Source organism: Labrus bergylta, chromosome 5 (genome assembly GCF_963930695.1).
Source record: "Labrus bergylta chromosome 5, fLabBer1.1, whole genome shotgun sequence".
NCBI lineage: Eukaryota > Metazoa > Chordata > Actinopteri > Labriformes > Labridae > Labrus > Labrus bergylta.
This window is the reverse complement of record NC_089199.1, coordinates 13,776,419-13,789,629: the sequence shown is the minus strand read 5'-3', so window position 1 is coordinate 13,789,629 and position 13,211 is coordinate 13,776,419. Positions and strand designations below refer to the sequence as shown.

At 37.7% G+C, this 13,211-nt stretch overlaps 2 protein-coding genes across 2 annotated transcripts; one reads left to right on the top strand and one right to left on the bottom strand.

The window, feature by feature from the left end:
* Positions 1 to 907: 907 nt before the first annotated feature.
* Positions 908 to 7,086, top strand: nelfcd (negative elongation factor complex member C/D). The gene is made up of 15 exons (XM_020642400.3): positions 908 to 1,124; positions 2,096 to 2,205; positions 2,280 to 2,389; positions 2,475 to 2,584; positions 2,678 to 2,785; positions 3,445 to 3,597; positions 3,995 to 4,125; positions 4,299 to 4,464; positions 4,561 to 4,695; positions 4,868 to 5,007; positions 5,499 to 5,613; positions 5,702 to 5,797; positions 5,898 to 6,038; positions 6,337 to 6,466; positions 6,683 to 7,086. Exons 1-15 carry the CDS (start codon positions 1,068 to 1,070, stop codon positions 6,715 to 6,717), a joined length of 1,737 nt encoding a protein of 578 aa, XP_020498056.1. The 5' UTR covers positions 908 to 1,067; the 3' UTR covers positions 6,718 to 7,086.
* Positions 7,087 to 7,215: 129 nt separating this feature from the next.
* On the bottom strand, positions 7,216 to 13,047 carry ctsz (cathepsin Z). The gene is made up of 6 exons (XM_020642402.3): positions 12,775 to 13,047; positions 10,978 to 11,141; positions 10,607 to 10,786; positions 10,365 to 10,515; positions 9,721 to 9,883; positions 7,216 to 8,483 (listed from the first exon to the last, which is right to left on the bottom strand). The coding sequence occupies exons 1-6, from the start codon at positions 12,900 to 12,902 to the stop codon at positions 8,358 to 8,360; spliced, it is 912 nt and encodes a 303-aa protein (XP_020498058.1). The 5' UTR covers positions 12,903 to 13,047; the 3' UTR covers positions 7,216 to 8,357.
* Positions 13,048 to 13,211: the final 164 nt, after the last annotated feature.

The window sequence follows — 13,211 nt, the reverse complement described above, 5'->3', positions numbered from 1 at the left end:
AGAAATACTTTCAGATATATTTCTTTCTTCAAGGGGAGAATAAAGGTTACGAGTATATAATTGACTATATTACAAAATGTAAGGTCCCTGAGGTTTTCAACAAACAAATGATGTGTTTTGTGTTACAACCAACCAAAGTGCAGCGTTTGTAAGAAAGTGTTGATGCAAAATGATTCAGAAACTCATTTGGAGTTTCTGAATCATTTTGCATAATGAGTTTTGCATTAGATGTATTAATCAGCCATAAAAATTGTCATGTCTTCAACACGCCGCTACACGAGTCTAGATATCGTTAAAAATGCCTTTAGAAATATTGACGGTGCATCTCTTTTACCCACATGGATTTTAACCGTGATTGGTTAATAACTTAGCTTAAATTATCCTGCTGGAACAGATTTGAATGCAAAATGTCTTAGTTGTCCCAAAATAGACTCACTTTCTTTTAACATGAGTAGCTTTAAATGTAGACCTACTCATAGAAGCAAATAGAAATGAAGCAATTTCACACCCTGAACAGCCTCACCATTCACCAGCTGCAGCTTCTGTCAAGTTGTAACTTAGATTCAACAAGTTGTCTACTCTACATTATCTGTTATCTTTTATGAATACATGATAGTGAGAACATATGAAATACATTTTTGGTCAACACTGCCAAATCTTTATTAGTTTTGTATTTGTTAGTTTAATTGATTGTGTGTAAATAATGTATTGAGAAAGTAAAGCTCTAAATGGATTTATTCTTGATTTTGATGAGACTCCATGTGAGTACGACGCACTACAAATTCAACCTAAACTTATTAAACTGTGTTCAGGCTGGTGTGCCTTACAGACTGAACACTGGGGGGGGGAACACTACGTCATGTATTGGGGGCGTGGTCTGTTGTTGGGGGGGCGTGGTCTGCTGTTCACAGTCTCGCCATTTTCCGCCACTTGACGGTAGCTTGCTAGCTAAACAAGCTAGCTGCATCCCAACTCAGCATCACTAGCGTTAAAATAAGTCATATTTAGAATTAAAACTCACATTTAGGACATTGCAGATAATTTAATGTCAATTCCCTCCCGTCATCATGGACGAGGAATATTACAGCACCGCGGGAGACTGGGAAGGCACGGACGGTAACTTGGTGAGACCTCGACTTGTTGCTGTTTGTCTTCTGCACACACAGAGTTAGCTGTGCTGCTTTACCTCAGCTACATGAGCTGCTCCTTTTCATCTGACAACACACTTTGAACGCGTAGCTAAGACGGGTGTGAAGTGCAGAGATAGATGTGTCTGCAAAGCTGTAATTAGAGAGATGTGTGTTGCTTTGTAGCCATTAGCCAGCTACATGCTAATAGGTAGACGTCCAGGTAAAAGCGGCACAATGACAGTAACTTGGCTCACCTTAATTTACTAATGAAGGTTTTATTCTCAGTCATCACCTTTTATTTTGGTTTTATTTATTACATTGAATGCTTAAAAAAGTGCAGTAGACTGTTCACATTCAAAACATATATCCAAATGTAATGTTGTTTTTATTTTTATTTTATATTTCTGCAATATTTTACATTTCATACTGTGCAATATTTATTTTATATTTCTACAATATTTTACATTTCATACTGTGCAATATTTATTTTATATTTCTACAATATTTTACATTTCATACTGTGCAATATTTATTTTATATTTCTACAATATTTTACATTTCATACTGTGCAATATTTATTTTATATTTCTGCAATATTTTACATTTCATACTGTGCAATATTTATTTTATATCATTTTGTTGTACAATGACAATAAAGACATGCTCACACTGTTTTAATTTTTAACAACAAAAAGGCAGAAAAGTATTTTTAATTGTCTACTTATGTAATGTCTCTACAGACGTTTGGTTAATTAAAACTCAGGCAAAAATCTTTCATCTACATTTAATATACTTAAATTTACTGATGAAGACTGTTGAAGATTTAATGACATACTTTAACCTAAACATGCAGGTTTCAGGTTTAAAGAGCTCATTAACATAAAGAATGACTACTTTACTGTGGCAGTAGTTACTATTCCTAATGCAAACATAAATCAAAGGCATTATAAATATTTGTCTCTCAGGAGGATTATGTGGAAGGGGAAAATGACGGAAAAACACAGGAAGATTGTCTGCAGAAATTCTCCAGCCGGGATTACATCATGGAGCCAGCCATCTTTAACACCCTCAAAACGTAAGCAGCTGTTGTTTCAATCAAAATTAATATTAAAATTAATACACACAAGTGAGAACAATATTTTCCCGCAGGTATTTCCAGGCAGGTGGCTCTCCAGAACACGTCATCCAGCTTCTCTCAGAAAACTATTCTGCTGTGGCTCAGACTGTCAATCTGCTGGCAGAGTGGCTGATCCAGATGGGTATGTAAAATAATGTATATTATAACAGCTGTCTTTTGTGGGATCCATTCTAACTACTCATTCAAAAAAAACATCTTGATTGCAGGTGTAGAGCCTGCTCAGGTCCAAGAAAGAGTAGAGAATCATCTCAAGAGTCTCCTCATAAAGCATTTTGACCCTCAGAAAGCAGACTCCATCTTTACAGTTGAGGGAGAGGTGAGAGCTCTGAACACTGAGTTGTAATTTTACCTTTTTTTTTTTTTTTTTTTACGGAATCACAGTGATCCAGTCTCTTCTGTGTGTTTTCAGACTCCTGCCTGGCTGGAGCAGATGATAGCACACACTACGTGGAGAGATCTTTTCTATAAGCTGGCAGAGGCTCACCCAGACTGCCTGATGCTCAACTTCACTGTAAAGGTACACAGCAGCACTAGTAATTGTACTAGCACTTGTAATTCAGTTCCTAACCCAGGATTAAGACATGTTATTATGATTGAGCCTGGAGAGAGTCAATTTGAAGTATTTGAAGTCATCAGAACATGATTTCTTGTTTGTATTGATGTTAAAGTCAACAGCAATACAATATGAATCATTATCCATCAATCCTGTTCTGGCCCTGGGTCACAGTGAATAATAATTATTAACATAATGACTATAATTGTGATTGTTTTTATTGGGAATTTCTTATAGTTTGTGTAAAGGGAGTTTTTGATTTTATTTACCTTCCTAACCACATACATGAAACAAACTTCAGGGCTGAAACAACAAACAGCAAATTTATTATAATCTTTTATTTTTTTATTTTTTTATGATACAAATTCATGACATGGTTTTGGTTATTCATTTTAACATCTTCTTGACAAGAAATGATTAATTAATTAATTAAAATCAAATGTAATTCAATTCAATAACAGACTGATATGAAGACCTTTCAATGTCCCTTTTTGTGTTTTGTGAAGTTGAGCATGTCTTTGTGTTATTTTTCACATTATAGTGCCTGAAAGACAGAAAGTTATTATTTATGTCTTTACGTTATTTATGGGCCCATCTATATACTCTGTGTGTGTTGTTTTTAGCTCATTTCAGATGCAGGTTATCAGGGTGAGATCACCAGTGTGTCTACAGCGTGTCAGCAGCTGGAGGTTTTCTCTCGGGTGCTGAGGACGTCTTTGGCCACGCTGCTGGATGGAGGAGAAGAGAACCTGGAGAAGAATCTGCCAGAATTTGCTGTGAGCTTTTCTTTTCCATAAACCATAGTCCTTTGATAGTCCTGCTTTAATCACATTCTGCCAGGACCAGTACTTCGTTGTTTTTTTTTAGCAGGTTTGATGATGTACCTTTGTACTCTGATGCTCCTTTAATACATGGTTGACAATTTCAAAACATTACAGTAGTGCTGACGAATCAATTGAAGGGTAAGTCTCTTGGAAAAGAAATCTATTTTGGTAATAAATTCATCTTATTGTAATTGATTTTGAAGCAACACTTGCAGTCAGTGATTGATCCTGACATTTGGTGAATTGCATATTGTCCTTGTTTTCAATAGCAAGCTGTGTTATATTTCTGTCCCTCTGTTTGCTGATTGTTGAGTTCTTTAGCTGAGTGGTTTTCTTCTGTCTCCTGCAGAAGATGGTGTGTCACGGTGAGCATACATACCTCTTTGCCCAGGCAATGATGTCCATCCTCGCTCAGGAGGAACAGGGCGGATCAGCAGTTCGGAGGATCGGCCAGGAGGTGCAGAAGTCAGCGCATCAGAGGTAACTTTTGTCTCTATGTAATACAATTCAACCACAACACCCCCCTAGCCTTTTAGGGGCAAGGTTAAAAGAGTGGTTAGACTTTTAACAGGCCGCAGGACTTAAAGTTAGCTTTTCTGTATGAAAAACAAACTACTGATTTTTTTCCTCTGTGGTTGGGATTCATAACACAGAGGCCATGATGCCAGTCAGATAACATTAGCCCTCGGCACTGCAGCCGCCTACCCTCGAGCCTGCCAGGCACTGGGTGCCATGTTGTCCAAAGGAGCCCTGAACCCTGCAGATATCACCGTTCTGTTCAAGATGTTCAGCAGCATGGACCCGCCTCCTGTAGAGCTGGTGAGGAAATAATATCATCAACCCTGTTAAGTTTCTACACATGCAAGTTAAGATGCAGTCAACTGAAATATTTTCTTCTTTTTTTTTTGTCTTAAGATCCGAGTGCCAGCATTTCTGGATCTGTTCATGCAGTCACTGTTTAAACCGGGATCAAAGATCAACCAAGACCATAAACACAAATACATCCACATCCTGGCCTATGCAGCGAGTGTGGTTGAGACCTGGAAAAAGGTACACAGGAGAAAGGGAAACACTTTACTGATGATGTAATAACATCTGGAAAACTGATTAAATTGTGACATAAGCTAGAGTATATTAATAACATCGCATCATTTATGTTTGATTTGTGTTAATTGCTGCTTCCTAAACTCTTTTAACACGTTATTTTTCTTACTGTTTCCAGAATAAGCGAGTAAACATCAATAAAGATGAGCTGAAGTCGACCTCCAAAGCCATAGAGACAGTTCACAATCTGTGCTGCAACGAGAACAAAGGAGCCACAGAGCTGGTGGCCGAACTCGGCACTCTGTACCAGTGCATCAGGTGAATGATTAAGTTTTTTCATTGTTGTCAAATGGAAAACATTTAATCATGTAATTAAATGTCACTTAAAGATCGTCCAAGCCCTGTGCATACTATTTCAAATTTTCTGATACCCAGACTGATATGATAGAGCTTAGATTCCAATACTGAAACTTTCCTTTTACAATTCTTTACTCTAAGTATTTACATGTTTGCTTTAATTCATTTTCCAGACATAATACTTAATCAATGAGAAAAATGTAAACATACAGTATCTAGAAATCAATCCGCTGTACAGACCTAAATAAAAGTCTGAAGTTGATTCATGAGAGGGACAGAAACATGGTTCAAATCAGGATACACATTCTCTTTTTAAAGATTGAAAACTAAACTTCATGTGAGGAGTTGTTCTACCTGGTGTTGACACTTTTTTTTCGGTTGTTCTCAAAAAGAACTGAGGCGTCCAGCCACTTGAAATGATCCCTCCTTGCTGCCTTCTTGTTTGTGTTCAGGTTCCCGGTCGTTGCGATGGGCGTTTTGAAATGGGTGGACTGGACAGTGTCTGAACCGCGGTATTTCCAGCTGCAGACTGACCACACTCCTGTACATTTAGCTCTACTGGATGAGGTATGGCATGATTATCTGGGGCGGGGGGGGGAATATTTTATTGTTTTATGAACCAGCAGCTAAAATCAAAAATAATTTCTGCACACAGATCTGTACGTGTCACCAGCTGCTGCACCCGCAGGTCCTCCAGCTGCTCATCAAGCTGTTTGAGACGGAGCACTCTCAGCTGGACGTTATGGAACAGGTCTGTGTGTTTGTGTGTTTGTGTGTGTCCTTCTAAGTTGTGTTTGTTGTAAGTGTGTGACCTCTCAGCTGACAGAGTGGTGGTTTTTCTTCCCTCTTAGCTGGAGCTGAAAAAGACTCTGCTTGACAGGATGGTTCATCTGCTGAGTCGTGGCTACGTGCTGCCAGTAGTCGGTTACATTCGCAGATGTCTGGAGAAACTCAACACAGACATCTCCCTCATCAGATATTTTGTCACTGAGGTAACAGAAGAGTCTTATCTTAAGTGGTGAAGCGATAAATCATGAAAAAGGAAGTGACTCTGGTTGGACTGTGTCTTTCTCAGTCACTGAAGACAGTCTGTAGGCCTAAAAACACTGCTTCAGTAGGAATCTTAAAATGTAACATGAATACATTTAGGGATATTCATAAAGTGGAACAAGGTTTTTTTATTGTTCACAAAAACTAGTAAAATAAAAAGAAACATGACTGTCAAAAACATTTTCATTAACTGAAATAAAATGGTTTAAAGTGAATTAACTCTAATATTTGTCTTTCTAGGTGCTGGATGTGATTGCACCGCCCTACACATCAGACTTTGTTCAGCTCTTCCTGCCCATCCTAGAGAACGACAGCATCGCAGGAACCATCCGCACAGAGGGGGAGCACGATCCAGTCGCAGAGTTCATTGGTAAGGGATGTACTTATATCTTAGGCCTGAACCCTTTTCTACACTGATGGAGAACAAAAATCAAGTTTCAGGTTAATGGAAATCCATGTACATGTAAGAGCTTTGAAAAAAAACAACAAAGGGAGAGATTTAGGGGTGTGAACAAACACAGGAAGAGTTTGTCCCATCATCTCTTCATTACACTAATATGTTGGTCTTTATTTCTCTCTCTTCCAGCTCATTGCAAGTCAAACTTCATCATGATAAACTAAAGTGGAGAGACCACTGAAATGTTGTTGGGGATTGTACCAAGAAGACCCAAGAGCGACAGCAGATACGTTATCTCCATGGTAACTTGATTGTTCTGCACCATGTTGGAGCACACAGCTCTAAGACTTGACTCTTAAGTTTGACAAAGTGAACGATTAGTTTCAAGGAAAAGGAAAATGTCAGCGAGCTGAAGGAAGAAAACTGAGGCTGGAGCCTCTGAAGAAGCAGCTAAATGTTTCCCTTTTTTTCACCTGTATATTTAATTTTTCTATATTCTATGTTGGTTTAAACTGTTTTAAAGCAACTTTTGATGTATTTTTTATTCTTGATGGCATTAAAAAAATACAGAAATAAAAGAGAGAAGACATCAAGTTCCAGTTCCAGGACTGCAAGCAGCCAGATGAACAAATTCATGTTAACTTATAAACTAGTTTTTTAAGTTAACATTAAGAGCAGATAAACTCTCTGATTTGTCCTCAAGACTTCACACATGGAATCAAAACATTCAGAGTCATTTAATTTCAGTTGTATCAAGTGTGGACAGTTAAATGCTACATGTATCAGTGAATAATGAAGACAGACCTCACATTAAGGGTATTTTTTGCATGAGAGATTGCGAAGAATCATAACAAACATTTCACGAGGGGCAGGTTGAGAGATTTCTAGAGGCTGTGTAACACAGCAATTCCAAACATCATTTTTCCTCAAGGTTGCATGTGAGAATGAAAAGGTCTGACTCGGTTGATTACCCAGAATTTTGCAGCGCTGTGGTCCAGAGTCTGTGTAATATCTAATCGAGCCAACATGACTGGTGTAGAGAATTCACAGTGAGAAGTTTCTTAGACACAAGTTTTAAAAACAGAAGAACACAGAGGGTGAAGAAGTGTCATTAACATAAATACACTTACTATAATGAGAAACTGTCACCATAGGAACATATGAGCCAGAAAATTAACTTTTACTGCCAATTAGTAGAACAGAGTGACATCAGGGGGCGATTTTGTGAGGAGAAACACTTCGTGTTTTTATTAAAGTTTGAAAACAGATGAACATTTTTGCACAGTGAATGATGTGTAGATTGTTCATTTTAAAAACAGTAAATTGATAAAAGATATGCTCGAGTGAAAGTCATATAAGGCACACTTAAAGTCGATTATTTTCAAATCCTTGATCCCAGCGTAGCGCAAAACTTAAAACATTTGCATAATGCACTGAAAACATCCAGTCTCCTTCAGTGCAGAAAAAATGATAGTATCATCTAAACACTGTTCTTTGGATGAGTCTATTCATTGAAAAATAAACTATACAAACTACTAAAACCTCTTTACTCTCTCAATCATATAAAATGAAGCTTTTGCGTTACTCTGTAATTTCTCTTCAGTGCTTGAATAACTGCCACACACAAACTGCTTGATGTGTTTCTCAAACTAAATCATGACGTTCACCAGCCTTCAATGTGATACAAATCAGACAACCTGCATTTAATCAAGCAGGTCTAGTATCCAGCTTGAGTGTCCTAAAACCACTCACAAGATCTCTAAAAAAACATCCCATTCCCTTTTTATCATTGTGCATAAAGTTCTCCCTGACAGATATAGGACGACACATGAAGGTGAGCAGCAACACTGTGGGGTGCTGGTCCCTACACGTAGGATTTGGGGACAATTGGGTCTCCGTACATGCAGTCCTCCTCCAACGCCAGGTTGTATTTGCTGCCACTTCCTCCCTTGTAGGCGCTGGTCACGATCCTCAGCCAGCCTTTCTCACCCTGAGAAGAGGGAAATTGGTCATTGATTAATTGTCAAAAAAAAAATCCTTTTAATACTATTTCCACTTTCTCACTGTGGATGATTTTCTAGTTTTCTTTTTTAATACACAGTAAATTAAACCCTTGGTTGACTTCAATCATGGAACCCCTAAAAGGCCTCAATTAGCAAATACAAAAAAATAAAACAAAGAAGGAAAATAAGAACCAAATGACAGGTATATAAATATTGAAAGGCTTAAAACATTTTTTAATACCTTAAAACAAAAAAAATTGAATGAACCCATCCTTAAAAACAGGTACAGACTAAGGTAATACCAGAATAAGGTAAAATAAACACCAAGGAAATGGTGACTAATCGTTGACTAGGCAATCTTTCAGATGACAAATCGTGATTAATATGTTCAACGCAAAATTCAAGATATGCAAAAACTGAATTTTGGAAATGATAATGAAATCTTGTAACATGACAACTAACTTTCACAGGGCTTTAATAAATGTACCAGGGACGTGCAGAGGATTTAAGGGACAGGGGCCCAAATTCACAAAAGGGCATTTTTGTCCAAAATAATAAAAAATGTACATATATATGTCTGAAATTACAACTTTTTGACACTTCAGACATAGAGGTATGTAAAAACAAACCATGACAAAGGGTAGGCTCAAAAGGGGGACAATGTTGTATCATTTAGGGCTTTTGCCCAAATGAGAAAGGAGAGCCAGCTAATTTGGGTGAGGCAATTTGTAAAAATCTGCCAAAAAGATCCCTGTGAAACGAAGAAATGCATCGAATTTAAGGTCTCACCTAGCAAACAGTATCTGGACCGCAAGATTATTTAGAGTGTGACTGTGGTGGAAAAGTTTGTGTCTGACACTGGTTGTCATGGTGTTGTTAAGAAAATAAGAAAATAAATAAAAAGGCACTATAAAAATCATCTTGTGGTTCCAGATAATATTGCTTGCTAGCCAGTTGCCGACACCTAACCGAATAACTGCGGTGGGATTTCCTTTACTGTGTCACGTGCTGATCCCTTTCTCTTTCTTTCTCTCTTCTGTTCATCATCGGCATTACTCTGTCTGTCCGTCTTAATGGTGTGCATTAAAGCACGCCTTGTGATCTCACAGTAATGACACTCTAATTAAGCAGTAGCGCCTGCAATCAGTACTTTCTCTTTAGAGGGCAAAACGAGAGGTGCTCATGCCCCTTTTTTTTGTCTGTGTGCATGTGTCTGAAACTTACCCATGGTTCTCCCCAAGAGTTACGTACAATCCAGTACTCAACGCCGCCCTCGACTCCCCACCCCGCCACTGACACGATGTGGTTGATGCCAGGATCTTCCTGATATTCAGAGTAGATACCTCCAGTGTAGGCATCGAGTTTATCTGTGGCCATGATCCCACAGCTGGAGGAAACAAACACCACATCATGTTAAAAATAATAATAAATACAATTTGGGCCTTAATAATAATAATAATAATAATAATAATAATAATAATAATAACAAAAGCCTAAATGAAGAATGCAGAAAGCATAAAACTGAAGCAGCTGAGAGGAACTCAATAATCAAATATATTTTTATCATATTATTTTTAAAATGTTATCATGATATGATTATCTGATCCTGTGTTTTCTTCAGTCACATCTTAAAATGTTTTTTTAAGGATTCATATTTCACAGGCTTGTTTAAGTTACGCTGAACCATCGCTGGGGTTCATTTATTTAATGTGCAATTGTCCCAGTATTTTCATCTTAATGCAAAGAACAGTAATGTAACTTAAATCAAATTGTCAGTCTAACATTTGGTTAATGCTTCCTAAGTATATATTTTTTTAAAGGAACTGAGTGGACTGCTTAATGCAGCTGCTCATAAATATGATGCTGACCTGATTGGCCCTCCTTTGTAGAGCTCTGCCATCATCTTCTCCCTCCCACTGATGGAGCCAAAATCTCCCACTTTCCACAAGGTGTAGTTCTTAACAATGTTGCACACTCCAAAGGTGGTGCAGGTGCCACATTCATTGAAAGGCTTGCAGTCTTTAGAGAGAGACACAGAACATGCACAGCTCAAACTCAGACAGTGTGAGTTATTACAACAAATATGCTCTTCCCTGAAGGACACACTTACCCTGGTCTTTAGCCTGGTAGTTGTTGCAGGTCTCGTCAGGAATCCCATGTGTATTAGCGTACTGCCAAACTCCACTGTGATCCCCTCCATGGCAACTGCCGGCGTCACCACAGTCGATCACGTGCTGGACGGAGAGATAAGCAGACGGCCATGCTCCTTTGCGCTTAATGTTGATGCGGTCTGATGAGAAAGGGAACGTAAAAAACTATAAATCACAAGACCAGTTGCTGTTATTGCTGTGTAAAGAGGAAGTGAAGTTTTAAAACAAAAGTCTGAGTGGTCATGTGAGGCACTACTGTTCCACTCCTCATCAAACCTCAGTGACTCAGCAGGTTAAGTTCCCCACTTGTTAACCATTTCTTCATTCATACCTGCCATGGCACTGGTGCTGCCGTGGGCCCAGCAGGAGCCACAGTACTGTGGAATGTGCTGGTTGCGGGTCGTGCTCACATAATTTGCACCATTGATGTTCCTCCAGTCCCAGGATTTTGGCAGATCAGAAATGTTTAGATACTCATGAGGTCGAGGAGCAGTCCTGAAGTCAGACAAGACATCATATGTATTAGTTCTGCTGCAGCAAAAAAACTCAATAACACAAGAAAAGTGTGAAGAAGACATCAGCAATGATTAAAAATGGATATTACATTTTTAGCAAAAAATGTCTTAAGATACCAGCTTCTAAAAATAGACATAAAAGATAAAGATAAACTTTATTTATCCCCCATGGGGAGAATTTGTCACAACAGCTCAAGAAACAGGAATATAATTATCAAAAATAAAAATAAGTTAAAAATCGAACATATGTACATCAGTTAAATAAAGGGAGGAAAAATACAAGAATAATATAGAATAATACTAGTTATGTACACTTCCACTTGTGGAAAGAGTTATTATTATTAGAATCACACACAGTGTGTAGCATTATGAGCGAGGTGGTGATGCTAAAGAGTCTAATTTTATATATATATTTTTTTCTAATATTAACAGTTAGTGTATTATAAGACTATTTTAAGACAACCTCTCTTATGGTTTTGACTTATGTCCCCCGATTTAAAAATCTTTAAAAATACAAGATAAAAACAACAAAGGAAGATCACACAAATACACATTCAAACACCTTAAGGAACATTTTTGGAGGCCAAATGAAAATAAAAACCAACAACAACCTCATATGTTCCTTTTTTTAAAGGTAAGAGCACTGAGATCATGTAATGTATTTTACTTTAGAGAAATGGAGGAGTTAATATTTCCAGGAGGGCAACTTTACTATTTGTGACATTGTTAATGTGTTTCTTTCTTTCTCCAAAGCTAAACTAAAACTTATCAAACGGATGCATAAGCTAATGTAAACTTATTGCATAAATAATTGTCAGTATGTCTCCAGAAACGCATATGTTTGACATAATTTAATTCACAAGTGGAGTTGTTGTTCCAAAGTTGACAAGAGCATTTGGATATCTGTTAACTGTCCAACACAAGATTTATAAACATTGGAATTGCCTTTACACATTTATTAAAGGTCATAAATATTCATATGACATTTGTATTTATATTGAAAACATTCAACATCCAAAATAAACCCTTACACAGCACTGAAGGAATAATTCAGCATTAGATGATGATTAAACACCAAACGTAGCCAGAAGCCTGTGGCATTGGTCACAATACTTTAATATACTTTATACTCTTTTTGTTTTGTTTTTACAGTTTTTATGACAGAAACTTTTCTGATTTGAAACCTGACCTGTGGAGAAGTTAAAGAGCTGATAACTTCCTCAACCACAACAGAACTCGTGATTTAAAGCGATGACGAGCAGATTCAGAGGACACAAGTTTAGCCTAGTTTCGTTTTGTTTGGTAACAAGTATTTTAAAACCAAGTTATACTAAGAAAACAGCGAAACTAAAGCATTGATCTTCTTTGAAAGATAAAATACGGTTGCATATAATTTCCACATTTTCTTTCATGCAGAATAAAAACAATGTATTTCACATAAGGGTTTATTTTCTACACATTCAGATAAACTCTGCTGCACCTCCTCCTAAAAACAAACATCAGCTAACGTTGGCTAGCTAGTTAGCTCAAATGTAAAATTCATCCAGTTCTTCCAGACAGTCTCCGTCAGAACTTTATTTAATAAAAAATATATATATATATATTCAACTTACTTCAGCCCAACCTCGTTTCTCGTCGGTGAGCGGACATAGCACGGCTGCTTCTGGTTAAAAAACACTCCGGCAAACACACCGGCAAACACACCGGACAACACAGCAAGGACCAAAGCTGACCGAGCCATGTTATCACCCAGCTCAAGACAGTCTGTGGATTTAACAAAAAAGCAGCTTTGACGAGGAAAGACGAGGAGAAATTGAAGGCTGGTGTGGTTTGTATGGACTGCCTTCCCACTGGTATGTCTTTGAGTGAACCAAGTGCTGATAAACCTGGACGTAAACTCCAGTCATGTGACCTGTGTATCACATCCGAGCACACAGACATGTGTACTTCAAGAAGGTCACAAGACCTGATCATTACATCTAAACACAGCGCGCCTAACAAAGACAATCAATTATACAAGGGTTTGAGCTTTACAAGGTTACACATTTAC